At 41.5% G+C, this 24,839-nt stretch overlaps 2 protein-coding genes across 3 annotated transcripts in view; both read right to left on the reverse strand.

Moving 5' to 3' along the window:
* Nucleotides 1–12,765, reverse strand: part of si:dkey-151g10.3 (serine/threonine-protein kinase WNK3) — a 43,551-nt gene extending 30,786 nt beyond the window's left edge. The window contains exons 1-2 of the mRNA XM_034209514.1: nt 12,230–12,765; nt 3,620–4,779 (exon numbers count right to left, since the gene is read on the reverse strand). Of these exons, the coding sequence (XP_034065405.1) occupies nt 3,620–4,378 (759 nt within the window). The 5' untranslated portion in view covers nt 4,379–4,779; nt 12,230–12,765. The remainder of the gene's footprint in view (nt 1–3,619; nt 4,780–12,229) is intronic.
* Nucleotides 12,766–16,289: 3,524 nt separating this feature from the next.
* On the reverse strand, nt 16,290–24,502 carry fam3a (FAM3 metabolism regulating signaling molecule A). Of its 2 annotated transcripts, none has more exons than XM_034209443.1 (10): nt 24,173–24,502; nt 23,613–23,644; nt 23,384–23,491; nt 22,998–23,021; nt 22,760–22,886; nt 22,364–22,422; nt 22,212–22,262; nt 21,977–22,061; nt 18,143–18,269; nt 16,290–17,459 (listed from the first exon to the last, which is right to left on the reverse strand). In XM_034209443.1, exons 2-10 carry the CDS (start codon nt 23,623–23,625, stop codon nt 17,370–17,372), a joined length of 684 nt encoding a protein of 227 aa, XP_034065334.1. In that variant the 5' UTR covers nt 23,626–23,644; nt 24,173–24,502; the 3' UTR covers nt 16,290–17,369. The 2 variants fall into 2 exon arrangements, with proteins under 2 accessions (XP_034065334.1, XP_034065333.1); XM_034209442.1 differs by having other exon boundaries at nt 16,290–17,468.
* Between the last annotated feature and the right edge of the window lie 337 nt (nt 24,503–24,839).

The raw sequence follows: 24,839 nt of genomic DNA on the forward strand, positions 1-24,839 counted from the left end.
AATCCCCTCTGTTTCAGCCCTGTTTCAAAAGTGCTGATTCTCTGTCTGTTACTTTAGATGAAAATAAGGAGCCCCTCCCCACGCCCCTCTGAGAGACATTTGGTTAAAAAGAACACAAAGGGGCTCTAGGAGGAGATTCAGGAGATAAGGTGGGGGGGTACCTTTGTTGGTTATTGGCTAAAGGTTACACAAACCAAACATTTTTTATGACATCATAAAGTGGCCAAAATCTGATCAGCTCATTTTCAGACAGGTTTTTATATAAATGGATCAGGACAAAAAGAGACCAAATCTTTTTTCCTGAAACTTTCAGAATCTCCTTACACAGAGGGGACACATGTTTATGTATAAAAGACATGAACAAGTGGATATTGCATAACAGGTGACCGTTAAAAAGGTGAAACAGGCAACTTTTTCTCCTGAAAAAAATCCCACATCAAGTATTTCAATGTGAATTAAAAGGAGCTGTGGCAGTATGAGATACACAAGAGTCCAATTTCCTGTGAAGCTGATTTTAGGAGTAAAAACCAGAAAAGGTGATGGGGGGGCCGGTCTGCTGCTTGCCAGCCAACAGACAGAGCTTGATCTTAAGGATTAGTAAAGGCTCATGATTTGGAATTAGCTCCAAACAAAACACATGACTGACTTTTCTTGTACAAAGCTATCAGTCAAATCAGATGGCTTATCATAACACTGCTCTCTATTGTGAGGCCAAGACTCAGAGGGATGCATTTCTTCTGTCCTCCACAAGTGCGTCTCCCACAGCATGTTGGATTTCCACCATCATACAATGTCCCCCATTACTTCTCATCATAATAAATACAGTCGACTACATTCTGCTAAGACTCTGACAGAGCTCTGGTGTTAGACATTCACCATGTTCATTATTTTCCTCCCGCTGCCATTGTCAATGCATGACAAAGAGTTTCTTACAGCAATGTTTGGTGTTCATTTGATACATTGTTCATATTTGCTCTGTGTTCACAAAATGCATCTCATTCAGAGCTTCCCTTTCACATGACTCTTTCCATTTCAGACCTCATTATGTTACACAATAGACAAGAGTGGACTGGGACATGTACTTTAGCCCCAGCTCCATAGTGCTTGGTAAACTAGCCTAGTAGCGACATCATTTGGACAATACACTTTATAATAAGAACGCTTGACATTCAAACTGGACTGCTTGATTAATGAAAAAATGTGCTTCTACAAAAAGCAATTTCAAAAAGTAAGAACTTTTTCAGCACTCAAGCTGTTTTGTTCTCAAGAGTGGAGAACACTCCCTTTCCGGATTTAAAGCACTTCATCTCAAACAAATGTATGCAATGCGAAAAATGAACATTTCCTTTAAGTTTCACAAATAATGTAATACAATCCAAGCTATAGCACAGGGGTGGCCAACCCGCGGCTCTCGAGCCGCATGCGGCTCTTTGCCTAGTTTCATGCGGCTCTTCAGTTCATATCGAATTGTATATGTGTGAGTTTGGGGGAGAGACACTGACTCCTGACTAGTGTTGCACGGTGTACCGATACTTGAAAGGTATACCGCGATACCCTGTCGTTAAAAACATTACGATTCCTCCGTTTCATTAGTATCGGTACTTTAAGAATGACGGGGGAAAGTACTCCGGTGAGAAAGCGCCGTTTTAATAAGAGCCGTGTGTGTTCAGCGCTCTGCTTCCACTCCCTGCACTGCAGCCGTGCCTGCAGTCCCTCCCCTCTCAAGCACGCTCTAAGTCCCTCCCCTCTCTCGTGCACGCGCTAGCTGCCAGAGCATGTGAGAAAACGAGAAGCATGGCTGCAAGTGGGAGTGCAGCTGCCGCTGCGCCTCGGCTTGTTGACAAAAAAGACGCCAGAAGCGAAATTTGGAAGTATTTGAGCGATATCTCTGACAGTGAGGGCAAGCCTACGGACACCACGAGGCCTGTCTGTAAGAAATGTATTAATTGTATTTAATAGGAAATCTTGTCATTTATTTAATTTATTGTTCTCATTGTTTAAAAGTTTGTGTTATGGTTATGGTTCTGGTGTGAAATAAAGCACAATAATTACATTTAAGACTGTTTTTTAAGAAAAGTATCGAAAAATAATCGGAATCGCAATTCTTGACTTGGTATCGAAACCAAAATGTTGGTATCGTGACAACACTAGCTAGCTACTCCTGACAGTTAAACCTGATATTTAGTAGGTCTGTTAAGTATTAACGTAATTTGGCCGGTCAAAGTTGTTTGGGCTCGGATAAAATCGCTCCGTTACTTTCGTCCCGGCTCTCCCTACGTGTGTATGTGTGGTGTCAGGTGTCAGTATGAGAGGATGACAGCAAGTCTAATTTTGATGTGGCCCAAGAGCCAATCACAATAATACCTGCGATGCAGTGAACCAATCACCTTTGAGGGGGGGAAACCTATCGTTGATTAAACACTATCCAGTGTTTCCCCTACCATTGTTTTGGAGGGGCGCTGCGCCCCGCCAACGGAGCCCCGCCCCCCCCCCTGAAATTCAAGGTGTTTAAAAAATATATATAATTTTTTTTTTTAAATATATATAGCACCAAATTGCAAATAATCTATAACTACTGTCACTTTTCACATTGAACATGTGCTCTTTTATATATATATAAACTAAACGCTTTCATTTTAAGTTGTGAATTTAGTGTTTTTGACCCTAAGAAACACTGATGCATTAATCAATAACAATAATCCACAGCTCCTCTCTCTGCTCCAGAGGATTTAAAAAATATATATCCCAATGCCACAAAAATGCATCAGTGACGTGGTTGAAATCTTGTCTCCAGAAAACAAAAAAACGGAAACAAGCGGTATCAGTGCCTGTGTGTTTGATGTGGCTCTTTGCAGTAACATAGAAAAAATGTGGCTCTTAACCTCTGACTGGTTGGCCACCCCTGCTATAGCAGAAGATGAGGTTTTGAGTACGATACTCTATCACAACAAGGAGCGCTGGCAGCCAATGACTCTATTATTCATAACAGCCCCAGAAAAGGCAGAGTCTCCACTCTGGCTGTGTGCTGTCACTTTACTACCAGCCATGCTCCTGCTTCTCACCCCGTCTCCAGTCAACTGTAGCCTCACATTACGAATAGCAAGCAGACAACCACCGAGATTTCCAGAGACAAATACAATATAATTGACCTGAAAAGAGCAACGTTGTTGTGCTTACATTTCTCAAAAGATCATTCATTTGAATAAATTGATGACATACAGTTTTTCCACTTACTTCTCAGGACTGTTTACACACTCTCTATTCTTTAGCCTCTGTCTCAGTCGAGATCTTTAAGGGGCAGCTAAAGACTCACCTTTTCCGACAGGCTTTTGGGGCGTCGGAGGAGGTGAGTTTGTAGCTGTTTTTCATTGCTGTTTTATCCTATATTTTACTTGCTGTGTTTTATGCCTTTTATTTTACATGTTATAGTTGTATTGTGTATTGTGTACTGTATGTAAAGCACTTTGTACATTCGTGTGGAGAAGGGTGCTATATAAATAAAGTTTTACTTACTAGTGGATGGATTGTATGTATGTTTAAGGGAATTGTGCGTGCTAATGCAGAATTTAAAATAATGCATTTTCAATATTTGAAAATAAAAGATAACAGTTGCTCTTACCTGGAGTTCACACCAAGCCACCTCCACCCAGGTCTCCGTGTCCAGGCCTTTATACACTGTTTTGAAGGCTCCTCTGCCCAGTTCAATGTCAAACTTGAGGAACCTGCCTCCAGGAGAGGTGGCCACAGCCTTCATCTCTGCCTCTTCCTCCAGCTCACGGTCTCTCTCCTTCCCCCTCTGGGCGAGTGTGGAGGAGGATTCATCCTTGCCCGGCTCCTGGCTGGAGCTGGGGCAGGACGGGTCGTTGCCGATGGCAGCACAGGAGGAGGCAGCCCCTTGCTGCTGGGAACTGCTGGTGAAGATGGAGTCTGAGGTGCGCAGCTCCAGGTGGGGGGCGCTGTGGGGCGCCTCGGGGGGTCTCTCCACCTCATCGTCCTCCTCACAAATCTCCACACTCTTTCTGAAGAAGCGCTTCTCCCGCCTCAATCGTTTCTGGCCAATGTCGGCTGATAAGGATGGCATGGAGAACGAAATCTGTCTGACTGGGTTCTCCTCGCCCTCCTTACTGGCTTCCCCCCCTCCTCCTCCTCCTCCTCCTCCTCCTCCTCCTCCTCCTCCTCCTCCTCCTCCTCCTCCTCCCTCTCCTCCTGTTGCTTTCCTCTCCTGAGTGCTGGAGGAGGGGAAGTCGGCGGGGGTGCTGTGTGTCCTCTCCCTCTGTTGGTCGGCCTTGCCCTCCTGCTTTGTGTCCTCCTCCTTCTGCCCATCAGGTTTCCCCGAGGAGTCCTCGGTGCCTGTGGGCTCTCCTGGGTCAGTAGCCATGGAGAATGGCCTTTCCCACTCCTCCTCCACCTCCTCCAAATCTTTGCTCCACCGTCAGTCCCCGTCTCTCTCTCTTTCTGGGGTCACCCACTCACCCTTCTCGACTGTCAGGCAGTTCTTCCAGTGCTGCAGGTGATTGGAGGCCGTCCGTGGTCAGACTGGTGACCCCCTCCCACTTCTCCTCCTGTCTGCCTGCTTGTCTCCTTTAATACGTTGATTTACAGATGAAACATGAACGTGAGCCCACAGCTGTGAGAGAACAGTTTCCGTCTTCTCTTTCCTCCTCACCATGTCCTACATTTTCTTTATATCCACTGTTAGAAACACACACTAAACTGGGACTTTTTCCTCAAGCTTTTTGGAAACGATGCTGTTTTTGAGTGAATACCTTCAAGTAAACCCTGCAAAACACAAAGAAACATTGCATTAGTTTTTGAATCAGTGTGATGATGTTGCCATATTTAACTATCTTAAGAAAATGCAACTAAGATACTGTACATTTTTGTGAGATGAGATACATTAAGATAGCAGAATTCAGTGGGTCCCCTTTATTTTTCAGGAACAAGACGAACCAACATTTAAGACGTGAGCTTACAGGAATTCTTTACAGCTTAGTAGGAATGTCTAAAAGTGTGTGTAAACTGGAGTGGATGGATTTAAAATGCTTTAAATTCCACTAAGAGTTGTCACTGACTCAACAGCTCTTTCTTGTAAAGCAAACAACTGGTAATACATACAGAGGCATGGTATTACCCTTGAGAATATGAAGTGCTGATTGCCTGCAAAACTTCTGCTAATGCATTTTGAGCAATTAGGCTCACATCCAAATACTGCGAACATTAAAGGAAACATAATGTGAGTAGGTTTCAATGATTGGTGCGGATGTTTCCAGTAATATGAAGTACAAATGTCTTTAAATGGAATTTTCCACAGCTGCTTGCCAAAGTGATCTGAGGTAATTCATTGGGCAATGTTCATTCAAACTCTGTAGTGAAGTCTGGCAGCACAGCTTGTACCCGTATAGGGATTTCCCAAAACCTGTGAAAGGAAAGCAACCACCAGAAAAGCTTCATCTCTGCTATGGGCTAAACTTTGACATTAAAAGAGCCCTCAAAGACTATCTAGCTCGCCTGGTCAACAATTACACTTCATCAATGGCAAAGTGCACGCTAATCAGCGTCTTGTGACTTAACTTGTGTTCAATGGCTCCATTAGTGGACAGAAAGCTGCTGCCGTTAGGAGTATGCGATTCCAAACATTAAATATGGATGATGAACTATGGGCCGGTTGAATGTGAATAATTCATACACAGAGGGATTGTCGGCGTGAAGTGACTACCACACATCTGCAACAAAGGGCTCATACATATCCACAACTATGATTGTGATTATCATCAGCACAGGCAACAGTGTTACTCAGTGCATAGCCAGTCACCCATTCAGAGAGGGTGATAAAAGACCGTTTGAAATTGTCCCGTAGTGTGATATGAATCTGAAGCAGGCGTCCTCTTACATGCCAAAATCCCTGCAATCCTGTTACTCATTCACATTATGGGATTGTGTCTTTCCGATGACAACTTTATCTTAATTGCTCACTCTCCATCTGGGTATGATAGCTCATTTGCACTCTGGCAGCCAATGATCTCTCAATGGATTGGAGCTGTTTAATTAAGACACCTGCCAGCCTAAAGTCACCCTGGTGCCAACTTCTAGAGACGGGGTCAGTCTACTAATAACGGAGGGCAACAAAGCCTTACGTCACTATTTAAGATTAAGCAGCTAGCTGATATGACAGGAGGAGAGCATGCTAATGCTACCAACAACAGAAGCTGAAGTGGAGGAATGCGGCTGTCCTTGGAGAGTAATGATGCAGTCAATGGAAAGGAAGAAGTGCAGTCTGGTTCAGGGTATTAACTCACTTTGCATATTAGTTTACAACTCAACACATATTATTTTACAACTGAGCACGTGGGACGTTCAAGGGCCATTGCTATGGCTTGGGTTACAGCACTCTGAGGTATGGAGCTACCCACGAGGACCACACATGTCTATCCTGTCCCCTGAAATGTGTTCGTCGCTGCCAGACAGGCTCCACCAAAGTGCCAGCAGCAAGTCTAATTTTAATGAGCAAAGCCCACAGTGACCACTGGGGGCTCGTCGAGCGGCTCGCTGAGGCTTTTATCTCTTTTTAAAAAGGCGGCCATTACACGTCACGTCAGGCCTGTTGTCTAGGCTCTTTGCAAATGAGTCTGACGTGCAATGCTCCTGGCTGTCACTCAAATTAAAAACACAACGGGCTGATATCAGACAAACTGCTAAGAGGCGGCTGGAGGAGAATTCCAGTTCAGCAGCATTCCCCAGACGCAGACACTTCCAGAGAAAAATCATTATCGTGCACATGACTAACACGTCAAACTCCACACCCAATAACAAACTGAAACAAAAATATTTATGTTTGAGGTGAAACACATCTAACCAAAACTAAAGGAGTCTCTGTCTGTATATGTCATGTACTGTCTGTCATTAAGTGTTTGTATGTTATGTAATGTATGCACTGTCTGTATGCATGCATGCATGTGTGTGGACGTACGGTTTATTGCTTCGTTTGTCTGCATGTTACATATATTTTATTTCGATTTTGACGAAATTTGGTGATGACGTGTAACAAGTAGGAACACACTACATTTGGAGCTTTGCCAAAACAGTGGGCAGATATATTCATTATTTTTTTTACTTTTTTTAACAGCTTTGGCTGAGCTCCTGCTCTCTTAATGCCTTACTAGTTTGATATGAATTGATTAGTAATATTTATTTCTTCTAATTGCGCTTATATTTCATTATTGTAAACAAGACATGGTACACTCATCCAAAAGGTTATTCCTAATATTGAATTTCCACAGTTTTTTGTAAAAACAACAAAACACGATAAAGATCTCCTTCCATTAGAGACGATTGAGTCAGCCAATGTGTAATTAAATGATTAAACAGTTAATTAAGGATCAACTATCCAAACTACCAGTGGGGACATACTGTAGTACAGTGAGGGTAGAAAGGTAGAGGCTAACAGGATGTGGGAAACAACAGGCGATAAAGAGAGGGAAGTGGCCCTTTAAACAGGAGCTTATTGGCCATTTCCCCAGGGCAAGGAGTTCCCATGAAAGCCAGCACATACCGGACAGAGTTATCATCACAGTACATCAAACACGTTCAACCCCATCACTGTCTCTCACACCCATAGGCAGATACACATTTCAGGCACACACCAGCAGGGTAGAACACACTTTGCATTTCCCTCTCTCTTTCTCTCTCTGTCCACACTCTTTCTATCTTTTATTCACAGACAAAAACACACAAACATCAAAAGCAAACCCTCTCTCGCACCCAAACCCCATGTCCCCTTTCAATGAAAGAATGCCGAAAGGAATTTCCTGACAGCAGGGAAATGACCAAGCGTTGTTGTATATCAAAGTTGAAGATAACAAACCCCAAATCGCAGTGTAAACTGTGACCTCGGCAGCAAAATGATTGCACAGCAAGTTAACATGTCTGAATCGTCATCTGTTCATATTTCTAGCAGAGCTGTGGGGACATGAGAACTGCACATCTGACATGCTGCACACTGCATGCCCTCCAGCCGTCTGAGAGCCTCTTACATGAGCAGAACACCTGCAGATGCCTCACGGATTGAGAAATGTGCAGAGAAAATCACCTTTGCTTTATGAAAGATGTGATTTCTATTCTATTCTCACAACCCGCTGAAAGCCACGTTTGCTTTCGCTAGAACTTTTCGTTCTGTGCTCAAAGTTGTGAGACGAGGAGGCAAAAACAGGCCCTATATTAATACATACACTCTAAAGTGTGCACACAAGACAAACTGAAGTGCACATGCAGAATCGCCTACACAATCTATAACTTAAAACACACAACAAATCTTTGCAACCCTATGTGCACTTTTTGTATCCCTTACTTCATGGAGATACACACATTAATCCCCTGGAACCAAACCGCGCTGAAAAATTAGGCGGGCAGACAAAGGAAGAGCCAGGGGATTCTGTGTGTGTGTGTGTGTGTGTGTGTGTGTGTGTGTGTGTGTGTGTGTGTGTGTGTGTGTGTGTGTGTGTGTGTGTGTGTGTGTGTGTGTGTGTGTGTGTGTGTGTGTGTGTGTGTGTGTGTGTGTGTGTGTGTGTGTGTGTGCGCGTGTGCATAGACAGTGCGGTTTTAGCAATTGAGGGGGACGTGTAGATGAAAAGAGTGAATAAAAGGTGGCGAGGGGGACAGGAAGGGATTGTAGTTGGTGGGAGCAGGCGGACAGCAGAGTTTCAAACAGAGAGAGGGAAGGAGAGATGGAGCGGGGGGGCCGGCGAGTAGAAGGGGTGGGAAAAATGTGTGTGTGAAAGAGAACAAGAGAGAGATAAAGAGAGGGGGGCGGCACAGACAAAAAGTGGGCTGGGGGGATTTTGCCTGATAAAATATGTGCCACTGTTTGTGTGAATGAAAGCAGTGACTATAGCTAAACATTTTGCACCGACAAAAGCTACAGTTGTGGAGAGGAGGAGAGGAGAGGAGGAGAGGAGGAGAGGAGGAGGAGAGGAGGAGAGGAGGAGAGGAGAGGGGAAAGGAAAGGAAAGGAGAGGGGAGGGGAAAGGAAAGGAGAGGAGAGGAGAAGAGAGGACAGGACAGGAAAGGAAAGGAGATTAGGAGAGGAGGAGAGGAAAAGAGGAGATGGAAGGAAAGGAGAGGAGAAGAGAGGAGGAATGCTTTAGTGAATGGAAAAGGTTGAAAACATGAGGTGATTACATTAGCATAGGAATAGTTTCCGTTGGCATGTCCAGTGTCACAACGAGAGCGGGTGCAGAGAGACTGATTATATGAACCTGTTCAGTTACTCTTGCTGCAGTATTGTCCTTATTAGATTAAGGATTTGTGCTGATCTGGGCATAAATTAGGTTTAACTTTATGTTGTTATGCCTTTTGATTTATGGTGCATCTCAGGTGATGTTACAGGGTAGTCCAAAAGTTATGTAAGTAACTAATTACTTTAAGCAGTGAGTAATTTAGTAAAGTAAGGCAACTAGTAGTGTGTAATGTATTACTTTATTTGAGTAACAGCCGCAGCTGCCTAAGATCAAGCAACGTTTTTTGTGAGCCAATTCAGTACATTACATATATTATAAGTCTTAGCTTTTCCATATGTAAATGACATATAATGAGTTGAATTGCAATCGTCTGATTGCAAGATCCAAAATAAGTATAGTTGTATTTCGTATAAAGTTATATGAGTGTACATTTTCAGCAAGTGTAGCAGTTTTTCAGTTAATCAACTGCCAGCTGCAATAGTTTGCATATTATCACCCTTTGGGAAACTTGACTGAGTGAGCTTTATTATGCTAGGCAGGACTTACATTGAGATGTTGTTGCTTTAGTAATGGGGCACCCCTCAGTCATGTTAACTGCCTATAACACACATGTAAGCCTATTTAATGCTACACTTGAATCCACTCTTCTTTCAGGTTTAATCTCAAGGGGATCTAAAGAGGGGATGGAGGCGGAGTGATGTGGGGAAACAAGGCAGAAGTAGCTCAAGGTCTGAGGGCTCCAGCCAAACTTCAAATGGGCTTTATGTCAAGCAGCAACTGTTCTGAAGATCACAGGTCTGCATCTGATCTCTGCAGCTCAGCTGTTGACCGCAGCGGCAGGTAAAACAACAAACAGCACGTTTGTCCAGCGAGGCCGTGTCTAACAGGCAAGACTTCTGGCACAGAGTCACTCCAGGATACTTTACTGTAAAGACGCAGGTGTAAACCTTCAAAGAGCTGCCGCCGTCACGTTGGAAACAGGAGCCTGGTGGGCTCAAGCTTACAGGTCCCCTATTATACTGTTTATCTTCAATATATAACAGGCCTCAGATATATACAAAACATGTCTCTGGAGTGTTTGGCTCCAAATACCGAACAGATCATTGTAGCATCCCATAATCCCCTCTGTTTCAGCCCTGTTTCAAAAGTGCTGATTCTCTGTCTTTTACTTTAGATGAAAATAAGGAGCCCCTCCCCACGGCCCCTCTGAGAGACATTTGGTTCAAAAGAACACAATGGTGCTCTAGGAGGAGATTCAGGAGATAAGGTGGGCGGGGGTACCTTGGTTGGTGATTGGCTAATGGTTACTCAAGCCAAAAAACGTTATGACATCATAAAGTGGCCAAAGTCTGATCAGCTCATTTTCAGACAGGTTTTTATAGAAAAGGATCAGGACAAAAAGAGAGCGAATCTTTGTTCCTGAAACTTTCAGAATCTCTTTACGCAGAGAGGACACATGTTTATGTATAAGAGACATGAAAAAGTGGATTTTTCATAATAGGTGACCTTTAACATGTGTGGCACGAGAACAATTAGTAGCAATGTTCAGAACAAGCGCCATTTGAAATAGACAGACAGAGAGAAGACAATATGAACCCATTAGCTATAATGCCTTAATGAACAGAGCTTAAAAATCACCCATTAAATTCTAAATCCAGGACAGTGTATGTGCAATTGTACAGGAAAAGATCATGCAAATGAACTGCTCGGACTGCGCCTCCTACTCATGTATTGCACGAGTTTCTTCATCACAAGTTGCTTCACTGTGTGTCTTCTAACTTTAGGTGGCATTCTGAAATCGGATGAAAAACCTCCAAAGATGGAGCACTAGAATCAAACACACAACTATTGTTCTCTTCCCATTTGGGGAAACTCAAGGCTGAAACACAAGAAGGACTTTTGTCCAATCCAGGTCAAGCATGGGAGAGTGTAGGTAGCACACACAGAGCACTGTTCACTGGGGGAGAGAGACAGGGGGATACGTGTTATCTAACCCCCATTTTTGTTCTCTTTTATTCCCCTCAGCGAGCACATCCCACACCAAAGGACTCCTCTAATCCAGGTGAGAGAACGGCTACTTAATCAGCCAATGATGAATAAGGATTACATGTTACTAAAGTAGCTTACTACTGCTGGAGGTCATATCAAGAACTGAGCCTCTTTGCAAATGCTCTACAAACGGTAATGGATGATGCAATAGTCAAATATCAGCAAAGAGTTGAAGATATTTAACAGCTGTCAGCCTTCCTAAAGACCGGAAGCATCCTACATAGTAGTTTGAACACACCACTATCACTCCCAGTGGGACTAACAGTGTTTTAGGAGGGAATGCTTGATGATATACATCATTTATAGATAACATAACAATTTGTATATTATATTACTTGTTAAATAGAAACAGGGGTAGTTGGCATGGGGATTTTTAGTGATTATCTGACAAAAATCCTCTGAGCAAAGAACCCATCATGCAACGGGTCATGCAGTATTCCTGAAGCAAAATGCAATAAAATGTATGTTATTTATATGCTACAGTATATAGTCTATGACACAGTGATGCCTGGATGTGCAAGCAACCATGAAGTGCATCTATTGGCTAGCTGGTAGCTCAGCTGACTTTTTAGAAACGCCATGCCAGGCACAAAGTACAGTCACCATACAAGACAGTAGAGATGTCTCACGCACCACAAATCAAACATCCCCAAAACCTCCGAGCAATAATGTCTCTGATCATTATTGCAATGAGATAAACATGTGCAGTCTGAGGGAGTCTGAGGGCCTGACAGGGGAGTTTGCCTGCAGGTCTGCACTTGACTTCAGTGTTTTAAAAACACACAGCATAATTAGATACAGAACAAAAAGCAGCCACATGAGAGGATAAATACCTAACACGCTATCATGAACAAGCATACAAAATAACGCCTTACTGGGGAGCCACAGTAAAATAACGAGTATTACTACATGCATTGTAAATTAAAATAACAACAAACATCACTCACCCGAATGTACCATGGTAGCTCGTCGGTCCAGGGATATATTTATTTAAAAAACGAGCTATTGAGCACCGGTAGCTAGGATTTCTTATTATTCCTGTAGCTTTTTACTAATTACACGACTTTACACTGGGCTTTCTGCCTACAAAATATGATTTACAACCACTGAAAAAATACATTTACAAAAAAAAGCTTTAGAAAAAGAAGTCCGTCTTTTATTCTGTTCACATTTTGTACGCGTTGTTGCGGTGCGGTCGGCTTGGTCAGTCCCCGGCGGAGTCGTCGAGCCTCGGTCTGGGAGCAGGCGGTGAGCACTTGGTGTACCGATTCAGACGATGTTGGCCGGTGTTGCTTTATGGATCTTTACCACTCGTTATTCGTTTAAACGGCTCCGAGTTGTGCGCCTGGCCATTCATGTGCACCCGAATAATATCAGTAACTTATGTACATAATTTACAACGCGCGACTCCAGCGGCCTTCAGCAGGTTCGCGTGTGTAGTGAGCGCGCTGCTGCTGCTGCTGCTGCTGCCTGTTCTCACTTGCTCCTCATCATCCTGAGACTGAGCACACGCTGAGATCACTCCGCCACAAGAGGGCGCTGCTGCTGCTGCGCGGTTCAATCATGGGTTATTTCCACGGCTTCTGAGACTCTAATGCTGCATTCACATGCTCCTCGTAAACTTCAGTTTCAGCACAGCAGCCACGCAAACATTGATGATTGTAACATTAGACCAATAGGATGAAGTGAATAATAAAATAAAATAAACAATAAAAACCGAGAAAATAAATAAGAGATATAGAGAAAATTAATAAGATTTAACAGCAGTGATTACAAAAATATTGTTAAGCATTATTATTTTTCTCACTTTAACCCTCCTGCTATAACCCCATTTAGTGTTTAACATTTCAAGTGCTTAACATCATATATTTATTTGATATTTCATGTTTTTTTCTGATTTAATGGGTACATCTGGGCAAACGTAAAGTTTACATGATATTGTTGAAAGCATTGTGCATGTGTTGTAGTCAGGGCCGGTTCTAACCAATTTGCTGCCCTAGGCGAGATTTTAGCTGGCGCCCCCCCCCCCCCCCCGCCAGAAAATCGAACAAATAAAAGTATCCAAGGAATACACAATAGAATATATAAAAAATAAATGAAAAATCTCTACAAAAGACCAATGCACTACAAAAACAGAAACGTATTGACATAGGTCATATACATCAAAAAGGCTTCAAATGTATTCAGTATTATATGAACATGTTTTAATTGGGGTGAGGACATCACATCCTCTAGGGGGGTCCAGGTGTATGCCCCCCCGGGAAGAAATGTTTGAACATTTAAAGTAACATGCTTCAATCTGGTGCACTTATGGCGCATTTCCACTGCAGCGGGTAGCCCCGTTTAAGCGTCCTTAACCGTCCTCAAGCGGCCAGGCCAGTTTTTGGTGGCCTTTCCATATAGCCTAGTACCAGCTAGCGGGTACTTTTTCCCTCTTTTTCCGGCCCCATAAAATCGTGGTTCTATCAGACCAGGGCCAGGGCTGAACTAGTGACGTCAACACTCTCGACTGCTGATTGGTCAGAGAGAATCGTCACAAGATCGCGCGCGAGTTCATCCCTAGCGTCGCATATATATTTAGAAGCAAGCTTGCAGCATTTTTATAAACAGCATTTTATAAACGGATGAGCTACAAAAATGGCTACGTCTAATAAGAAAAGCACACCGTGGTCGACCGAGGAGGTGACGACGTTCCTACATCTCATTGGGGATGATCAAATCCAGCGGGAGCTCGACGGAACAACTCGAAATGTGAACAAAAACAAAGCCGATCGCCCCGCCTACACTGCGTTGATACCCCAGGTCCTAAACTGTAATGGAAATGCGCCACGGCCTCGGACGGCCAGCGAGGCAGCCCGAGGCCTGAGCGAGGACGCTTAGGGACGCTTAAACGGGGCTACCCCGTTGCAGTGGAATATCGCCATTAGAGCACACATTACTAGAGACCTGATCTAGGGGGTACGCCGGTACAACTCTAACGGCCGTCCACACAGCGGCGTGCGTTGAAGCTTCCCGGCGGGCGTGTCTGAAACTCAACCAACCATGAATCTCCCGCCCCTGACTTACAAGCAGCGGTTTGATTGTCTAGAGCTTGTACTGTCATATGATTCGATTGGCTGACGCTTCTGCCGTGGCTTCAAAACTTGAACATTGCTCAACTTTTGCAGCGAGCCACGCCAGCAAAGTGACGTCACCCCATTCAAAGTGAATGGTGAAGCTTGCAACGCACGCCGCTGTGTGTACGGGCCGTAAAACACCCATATGAAAAAGATTGGTTTACTAATATATAATCAATCAATAATAATAATCAAATAAGTATGTGAACATAACCAATAACCTACCATAGCCAATAGCAAATAAATGCAACTTATTTTATTTTTGTTGTTCATTCATATCTTATTTTACCTAGTTAACATTTATTTATGCATATTTTTGTATCTCTCAAGTTTTAAACGATATTTTTGGTTTACTGTCCTATAGTATACATTGAAATGATTTCAAACCTGTTTACCCCAATAATTATAAAAGAGTGCCTTGGAAATATTTGTTTACATAAATTGCATTTATCTCTCTCGCTCGATCCCACACCCACTTTGGCTGTGAGCTGCGGACGCCTGATAAGCCAACACCCCCCACTTTCTAGCGCCCATCGTACGGGGCAAATGAAAAGTGTAACCGGGGTGAAAAGGGTGTTACCTTGACTTAATTATGAATGTTGTTACATCAAGGCCGAAAATTAGGATGAGCGCAAACAGTCAAAATGTTTTTTTCCCTCCCAGAGCTGCCAGCGCCCTAGGCAACCGCCTATGTCGCCTATGCCAAGAACCGGCCCTGGTTGTAGTGTCCTTTGGTGTCATATATTGTTTTAGTTGTAAAAACATGAAATATGCATTTACATTTAATGTACATTTCTTTAGGTTGTTTGTTACGTTTTCTTTATTGAGATATGTTGGAATATAAAGTACCTGACTATAAAGTTGTAAAGTAATTTCTAAAGTTGTAAAATAAATTAAATTACAATCATTTTCTCAAGGTTGTTTTCAAATGAACTCCAATAATTAAAAATATAAGTCAATTTAGGGCGAAAAAGAGGGTGAATGTCTTTAATATAAGAAATAAAGTAATTACATAACTACAGTAAGTCAATGTTTTACTTTGATTGGGCCTACTTGTATTTTGTATATAAAGCATGTCTCAAAAATAAGGATGTTGTTGATCAGAAAGTCATTATTTGCTGAGTCCATAAATAGAGGAACATTTTTGACAAAGTCAGTCATGTAAATCAAGACATACATATTCAGAATTAATACATACAAAAATAAATGATCCATAGTTTCAGTATCCTCCCAAAATACAATTATTGGTTTCAAGTCGTTTTAACAAAATTTCACGGGATGGATACACTCTAAATTGTTTGTTTTCTTTTGCTTTTTGAGTTACGGGTAGCTGTTAAATCTGAACAAGCAATTAGCAGTATTCTATTATGTAAGGAAATACATGTTATCTTGTTATCTTAGTAAAGTAAAGAAATCAAGATAATCTTAGCAATAAACTACATCATTATTCGACACTTAATATAACTCGTGGTACCTCGTCCTTTAAACATGATATAACCACGATATAACCCACAGTCCTTGAGAACACTGAACTCGTTCGTAAATACACCGCTTAAAATCCCCATTTGTTTAACAACACTTGAAGGCCCCATAACAGATTTCAATGATTTCAATAGAACAATTAAATGAATCGTGTTTTAATGACAGAAGTATGTTACAACCGACAGATTCAACGTGCAACACGACCCTGTGCTGCCCATGAACCAACCGTCAAACCTGAAATGTTCTACATTCAGTCCGCGGTGTTTATCAGCAGGCCATATGCTTCGAGAAGCAAATGCCTTGAGCGTAATGAACTGAGTAACCCCAGTCAGACTTTGTCTTCTGTCGACCTCTGGTGGACTTCTTCAAGTATGTGAATTGTATTCAGGTGCAATGAAAACACATGGAATATTGTGACACTTTTATTCATCACCATTACTGTCACAATATAGATACATAATATGATGCTTTTTAGAAAAACTCTTTAAAATTGGAGGTAACATAATTCAGACAAAGGCGTGTAAAATGGACTTCTAACCATACAAAAAAATAATATGTATTACTATACATTTCCTTCCTTGTTAGGCTTGCAAGATGCCAAGGGGATACATTTAACATAAAAAAACGACATACATAATCACTCATAATTATAGGTTGAATCTTTAAACAAAGCACTTGGAAGATGCTGACAGGCCTGAGACAACATTAAAACCATGGGCCGTGTTAAGATGAACCCACAATATTAATCAGTTTTCTAATAAAGTATTAAAATAAATAGTTTTACCAATGAAAATTGACGTAGGCCAAATGTTTCTGAATAAACTGCAGTGTGTCAAGTCCTTAGTAAACAATGGCCGTTAGTACAAGGAATAACAATATCACTGAATTATGTATCACAGGATGAATATATATTAACAGATTTAAATATAAAATCTGCCTACAGACCTAGTGCTTTGTAGGACATGTAAACTACAAGTGTACCTCTTTTATGTGTTTTCTGTGTTTGTAGGGATTAGGTCTCCAAAAGGTCTTAGTGAAAAGTATTTTTCCTTCTGAGCATCAAATGTCCTGCACAGAATATTGACACCCGACAGAGGAAATATGTCCATTTCCTTCAAATGGCTTTGGAAGACCTACCCCAGCTGTTTTCATCCACTCAACACCATTACCCTTTGGTCACCAAACATTTGGTCTTTCAAGTTTCCCTTAACAGTTTTTACTTGTTTCTACAACATTACTGCAGCTCAAAAGTGTCTCACAAAGCGTAATGCACAAATCCTCTATAACAAGTTCCAGCAATTTTAAATATATCAAGTCCCAAGACAATCATTGCAGTCAACTCATGCATATGCCACGAGAGGGGAAAACAAATGCAGTTTGTGGTCCTGATCTTGGATGGTTTCAATCTTTCAGTGTTTTCCAATCATCTGGATCAACTGCAGCCACATCAGGTGTTACTTTACTTTATGTGAGCGGGTATTCGTTGGGATTATCCTTCCAAAGGTGGTCGCAAAGGAATACAGCCATCCATCTCCAGAGACTCGGGCCAGCCTTCGTACTTGTTGCTGCTCTTAGTGTTCTTCATTCGCTAATGTGAACAGCCATAGGCAAACAGAAATCGTGTCAACAAAACAGACTGGGATTCACCAAACAAGTTTAAATAAATATACAAGTGTGTTCAAATAAATAATTACTACCATATAACATGTGTTGGACTTGTTGCAATATATAGTATCTACAGTGTACATTACCACTAGTTTTTAACAGTACTTTTGCTACCCTTTATGCAGCTTTCAAATCAGTGTTAATTGTAAATGTGTTATTTCCTCAGTCCTGTATTGACAGAGACATTTCACAGCTGCATACTATGTTGCTTTTCTGTAGAACTAAAGGGAATGGATCCTCAAGTGGGAGTATTCAGCTTTGTCTGTCATTATAGCACACATTGACACATTATTTGCTTAAATGTCTCTACAGTACCATCAACACTAATGAATCACAGCCATATTAAAAAGGTGTCACATTTTCCATTAAGGGGATCCCCTCTTGGTTCATGGGAATATCCCCTCCTGTTGTACTGCATTTAATTGAATGGCCTGTATCACACTTGTACCTGAGTAACAGAACCTGATAAATGTTGTCTGGCGAGTCATTTTGCATTGTTCTTTATACAATGACACATAACACATTTTACACCGTTACATCAAAAAGGAGCTGATGATTCCTACACTTAGCCTCTGTTCAGCATTGATAGTAACGTACCTGCTCAAACGGACTCTTATTCTCAATGCCCTTGGCTCCAACAAAAACCCAGCTGTCTCTGAAGGCCAGCTCCTTCACTGCCGTGCTCCCAAGCTCCTCAAACAGTCGCCGGGACTCATCGTTCATCCTGACAAATGAAGATAAAGAAGAAGGTTAAAAGAAAAGTTTGGATGTTTTAAAGGGGGGTTGAATGAGATAGTCTTTGAATGTGTGGCAAGAGCAAAGATAACAGCTTCAGTTACAGAAACAACAGCCTGTAGCCTGACCAACGTTTTTAAAATGTGCTAAATATAGCTTACACTTCAACTGATATTGATTTGTTTGCCTCTCTTTTAGAAATTAGAAGAAGACATACTTTATTAATCTCCAACAGGGAAATTACTTATTCAACTCTGATGTTTTACACACATTACACATAGGGTTGATATACATGAACATGCACAAACAGAACCACAAGAAAGATGGGAGAGGTGGCAGAGCATGGGGGGGCAGCCAGTGAGCTGGTTCTGCCTTGCTCAAGGGCACCTCGGCAGTGTCCAGGAGGTGAACTGGCACTTCTCCAGCTATCAGTCCACACTCCGTATTTTTTTGGTCCGATCCTGACGTGGACCGGCAACCCTTCTGTACTCAGGCCTTGTCCTTACAGACTGAGCCACTAAATCACATTTTGGTGACAGCCCCATTACAGCAGGAAATTGCTTTGTATCTGTGCAGTAACTCCTGGCACGCTGACCACCATCTAATGTTGGTACTAGTGTTGCACGGTGTACCGATACTTGAAAGGTACCGCGATACCCTGCCGTTAAAAACTGTACGATTCCTCCGTTTCATTAGTATCGGTACTTTAAGAATGACGGGGAAAAGTACTCCGGTGAGAAAGCGCTGTTTTAATAAGAGCCGTGTGTGTTCAGCGCTCTGCTTCCACTCCCTGCACTGCAGCCGTCCCTGGCGTCCCTACCCTCTCAAGCACGTTCTAAGTCCCTCCCCTCTCTCGTGCATTCGGCCACGCGCTAGCTGCCAGAGCATTTGAGAAAACGAGAAGCATGGCTGCAAGTGGGAGTGTCAAGTCCTTCAGGTTTTTGGCCTGTACCAGTGCTTTAGCCTGACTTGAGAGGCTGGAGGGCAACAGAGGACGCTTGGACAACTCAGATTTTGTTCTTTTTGTCTATATTTATTTAAGACAGCTCCAAGAATTCATCAGGTTGAAAACCTTCAAAACACAAAGTACAAACAAATGTTAGCACACATGCTACACAAATTACACATATTTTGCAGGCCTCACTGCATTCTCAATAATAATAATAATAATAGCAACACAAACCATGTTTTAATTAAAAGGATAACTTGTTATTTTAAAACCACATCATTAACTTAAATGAATTAATAAGAGTGTTTCTCTCCTTGGAGACAAGCACCAGAGAAAACCTCATCTGAACACCTGCGCTGTAATTACACAGCAAACAAACGGAGCACAGGCAGACCGCGCTGCGTAAAAAGCAGTCGATTGCGCAACAGCACTCTCGCAAAGTGAGGCAACAGATCAAGTAAATAAACCACAATAAACACAATAAACACCGGAGAAACATACCAACGGCGTCTCCGGAGCCTCACACACACTGTCGCCTGGTTCTCCCTCCGTGGCTTTGGGAACAAGAGACCGGCCACCACAAACTACGCCCCTTATGTTGCCGTGTTACCGGAAGCGGCATTCATATTTTTTCAATACAGCTCACTTATAAAAGGTAGCCTTGGTCCAAAATAAAACGAATACCCTCTCTTGGTATTGAACAATACTATAATAATAATACTCTAAATGAAACCACATCATTATTTATTAGTCTGTTTTTCACAGATATTACTTTTTGACTTTCGTCTCGACAGGGAGTGCAACTTGCGCTGCGCCTCGGCTTGTTGACAAAAAAGACGCCAGAAGCGAAATGTGGAAGTATTTGAGCTATATCTCTGACAGTGAGGGCAAGCCTACGGACACCACGAGGCCTGTCTGTCAGACATGTTTTAGATCCCTGCAAACCAAGGGAGCCAACACATCAGACTTGGCTAAGCACCCGCCGACCGGAATCCAGAGCTGTTTAAAGAATTTAAAGACAGACAGGTTAGCGAATGTGATAGATAACATAATCACATCATGCTCAAGCCCATGCCCTGAAATCTAAGTCAAACAAGTGTAATTTATTTTGTGACAAACGAACGTTTTCGTAGTTTGACGAGGCAATTAATGGCAATGATAACTGTCTAATATGGCTATCTTTTTAGCTAACTCAATGTGGCTAACATCTGCAATATACATTTTGTCAATAATTATTTATATTACTGTACTATTACATGTTAATAAAATAAAATGTTATATTTTATAAAACAAAAAAGTAGTTTTGATGCTTAATTTTATTTAATACGAATTATTGTCATTTATTGTTCTCATTGTTTAAAAGTTTGTGTTATGGTTATGGTGTGAAATAAAGCACAATAATTACATTTAAGACTGTTTCCCTTTTTTTAAGAAAAGTATCGAAAAAGAATCGGAATCGCAATTCTTGACTTGGTATCGGTATCGAAACCAAAATGTTGGTATCGTGACAACACTAGTTGGTACCACGGATAGTATAGCGACAGCAGGAAACAAACAAAGTCGCTGAGAGGCTGAGGCCGGGCATGTTTGCTACTGTATGACACGCTACAAAAAGCACTTGCTGAGATCAAAACTCTGTTGAATAATAACGTAGTTTAATGAAAACTGGGAGGATCAACTTATTTTCCGTAGACAAAGACATTGTTATAATAATCAAAGCAATCCTTAAACTTGCGGTCAACAAAAAGTACAACGACCCCGAGTCACCCTCTCTTCCACACACACCGCCCATAACCATGTGACCCAAAGCAACCAACCCATTGCGATCAAACAAATATCTTATACAAATATAAACCATTGCCCAAATATAAACCATTGCCCAAATATGAAACTAGTACAAAACAAAATGTGTATATCAAAATCAATGCATTACTATGTACGTTTCATGGCTCCTACAGATAGGTACCTCGTATAATCCCGTTGACTGAGGTGTGGCTGTTCATCTAAGCAAAAAGCTTAGTGGGATCTTTTTGGGTTTATATATACAGTCTATGGTTTGAACCATAGAGGTTTGAACACAGCCTTGGAGTTGAATCTTTCTAATTCAACTACTGAAATGTTTTTACACCTCAAGGCTTTTTGAGAGTAACGGAGGGATCAACGATCGTGCTCATTTTATAAACACAAAATGAATTAGGGTTCACAAATAACCCATTTACCAGACATAATGCAATATTAAAAATAACATTCTTGACACAAGGGCACATGATTACCCACAGGGCATTTTGTCAAATAGAAATGTGTGACTGCTCATCTGACCTCCTTTGGTGCCAATTTGAGCTTTTGCTTTTCCCAGCAAATGTTTTAGAGACCTATTTCCTAAATGCACATTACTGTTTTGTAGGATGTCCCCATGTTTCCCAAATGTAATGGGTTCTTCCTTGGCCCCTCCAACCCCCTCTTATCAAGTGTCATGATGAATATAAGAGCAGTAGTTATTCTGTAACACTGCTGACAGACTAAACAATCAAAGGGAACCTTCAACATAACCTCCGTGGTGGAGTTAACAATTATATTCTCTGTAGCAATTCAATGCGAATCATTTATATATCAAAATATTTTCAAGTAATAACATGGAGTATCCATAAGCTACAGCTGACAATTTTGTCTATGAAACTCACTTTGCAGTGCATGAGGAAAACAAGAGAGCTGTTAGATAGGAACAGAGAGCCAACATGGATTCTTACTTTGTAGCTGCATCATCAAAGGAAGCCACAAACACGAGGGTTCCTTCATGAAGAGGCCGAAGATACTTCAACAGGTCCGAAATATCTGAGAACAAACATCAATCAGATGAGCCATGAACTGTGGTTTATAGCTTGGTATTGCCAAGCCATATGTACCACATGTGAAATATGAACGTTACATTAATGTCTGGTTTTCATTAATGTCTGGTTTTCATTAATGTCTGGTTTTCATTACCTCCTGCCCACATATCAAAACTCTTTGTGTCCAAGAGCTCTCCCGTCACCCCTGGTGCAGAAGACACAAGTTAAATGCTATAATAATTGTACAGAAGCTTCAAATATTAACTCAACATAGTCAGTTCAAAAGATGGATGAGGACACTCTTACCATTAACTAGAGCGATGTTTAGTCCTCTGCCAACGTTGTTCTTCACACTGCTCACTAACCTGTGAGACAGAAACAGGAAAGGTTGAAACAGTGGCTAAAGGACCAAAGGAGAATAATACCTTGCCTAGCGCATACACATAAATGTACACACTAATACACAATTGAGAAACAACCACAAATATAATAGGAACCAGGACTGGAGACAAAAACAAAGAAAAGGGGGCCAGACTGAAAGAATACTTGCATTCATCTCCCAGACAGGCTGGAGCTCTGGTTATGAAAGCACAGAGAGAAAGGGTAGAGTGTGAAACCAAACAAAAAGAACGAAAAAGACAGACAGCAGGGGGGACAAAGACATAGATGGACAGAAAGACACTGGTAAGCAGGGAATCTCACATCTTGTCCTCCAAGCAGATCTTGGGCCCAATGACGTTGGCAGCACCAGACACCAGGCGGAACGCCAAATGTTTTGCGGGACAGGGGGCTGATAGTCCACATTTATACTTCCGAGGGCGCGATTCAGCTAGAAATATGAAACATTAGTCAGTGGTGATAAGGAGAATTCAAAAACATTATCATGATCATACTTGACGGGTCAAAGTCATTAAATGTGATTAACTGCTTTCTTACTTACCAGCTGTTGGCTTCTCGCTTGCACCTGTAACACAAAATAAATACAAATGTCACACTCAAATGAAATATTTTAAATCTCCAAAAAAAGGCTTTCTTGGATCTGAGTATATTTCATATATAGATAAACCCTTCTAACCTGTCTTTAGGTTGCTAATATCAATTTGTACCTAAAATAAATGAAAAAGGCCCATCACTGTTTCCCAGAGCTAAATGCAATGTTAAAAATTCAAAATAAATTCAATGTTCAATTCTTCAAAACAGAGCAACTCCACAAAGCCTCACATTAAGCTGTTACATCCAGTGAGCAGTAGCCAGTAGTGCTTGATAGATTGTTTGTAACTAATATTTGTATTAATCATTGAATTGTTTCAGAACAACTTCTTATACCAGTGAAGAAACTGCGCATGGATGAGCCGCTCTCCCCTCCGAATAAGGAGTTTGCCAGCAGCCAGGTGAGGCCCACCAGGAGCAGCACAGCCACAGCTCTCAGGGGCCCTGCAGAGAAACAGGAAACACCGGTTGAGGCCACGTGCATAAGAAAACAACTCGATCAAACAGTTTAAAGTTAGAATTGGCTTTTTTTTTATAAAAAAGAAATGCAAAAACTAAAACTGACCTGTTAGTCTCATGATTCACCGTCTCATAGACCTAGACAGGGAATTTAAAAAAAAAAGAATATATTAAGTAGATAATGACATTTTTCAAAACACTTTGATTATCAAAATATTTTCCATTTGTCATGACAGGCGTTTAAATACAAATCAGGACAAGAAACTAATCACAAATACAATACAATAAGGGATGATTAATCTTATTGTTTGAAATAATGGAATAATACCATTTCATTGTGTAAATTGTTCTTGATTTAAGACACTTTAAAGAGTTTATTATAAGTAAAATATTGAAGGAAAAGAGTGGTATTCTTTAACCAAAACGGTAGATATAAATAATAAACGAAACCCTATAAATAATAACATAAATCACAATTGTGGGGTGATTTTTTCAAATGAGAATGACAACTAACGGAAAGCTTTACATTTTCCATTGTGGCAATGCAAGATGGCTATGCAGAGATGGCGTTTGAAGTAACAAACCAAAAAGGCAACACATGATAACCCTTTGACAACATACTTAATCACTTATATCAAATTACTTAAAAGACACGACATATTTTACCTGGTGTATCCACGCTTGAGGCCAATGTTGCCTTTTCTTTTCACCTCTGTAGTCTGTAATGAACGGTGAAGAGGAGCTGTTGCTCTTGCCTCTCGGGACTTTGCCTATTTCTTGCGCTGTTTCCTCATTGAAGCGCCTTTGGTATAAAACACCTCTAAACAAGAAGACAGGCTAAAGTCAAAACGTCTAGTCAACTATAAAGACAACTCCTACTTATCCGCTTTTGGCAAACATGGAACAAAATGCTGGTTTGTTGGTGTCTTCCGGATATATTGCCAACCCAACCCCCAGTCAGTCCCAGGCGGAGCGCACGGAGTCTGCGCGCAGGGATTCTTCTTCTGCTCCTTCTGAGTTGCCAAACTAGACCCTGCAATAACGCATTGTGCCCTCTAACGTTACTGTTTGTTAAATTCACATTTTTATATATTTATTCACAGATTAATGTTGTGCATGAATTACACCAGTTTCTTTATTTCAGTCGAGTTATTCAGGTTGAGTAATTAGCGCAGAGAAAACTGAGTATAGGTCCCTGAACAACTTATTTCGTTAAATGGAGCGAGCTTAAGTTTCACTTTCGATTGCATGATATAACCCAGATAAACACCTTCATCACACATGTTGCCTTGTTTGTACAATTTTCAGGCGATTTGTAAAAAACGATGTGTTT

This window comes from Gymnodraco acuticeps, unplaced genomic scaffold (assembly GCF_902827175.1).
Source record: "Gymnodraco acuticeps unplaced genomic scaffold, fGymAcu1.1, whole genome shotgun sequence".
In the NCBI taxonomy this organism is placed as follows: Eukaryota; Metazoa; Chordata; class Actinopteri; order Perciformes; family Bathydraconidae; genus Gymnodraco; species Gymnodraco acuticeps.

Bases quoted from the DNA above. Each gene is read 5' to 3' on its own strand.
- fam3a (XM_034209442.1), bottom strand. The intron at 23,022-23,383 runs GTATAAGAAGTT...TTTGTGTTACAG, and splicing joins CATGCGCAGTTTCTTCACTG to GTGCAAGCGAGAAGCCAACA. The intron at 22,887-22,997 runs GTAAGTAAGAAA...TCATATTTCTAG, and splicing joins AAGCGAGAAGCCAACAGCTG to CTGAATCGCGCCCTCGGAAG.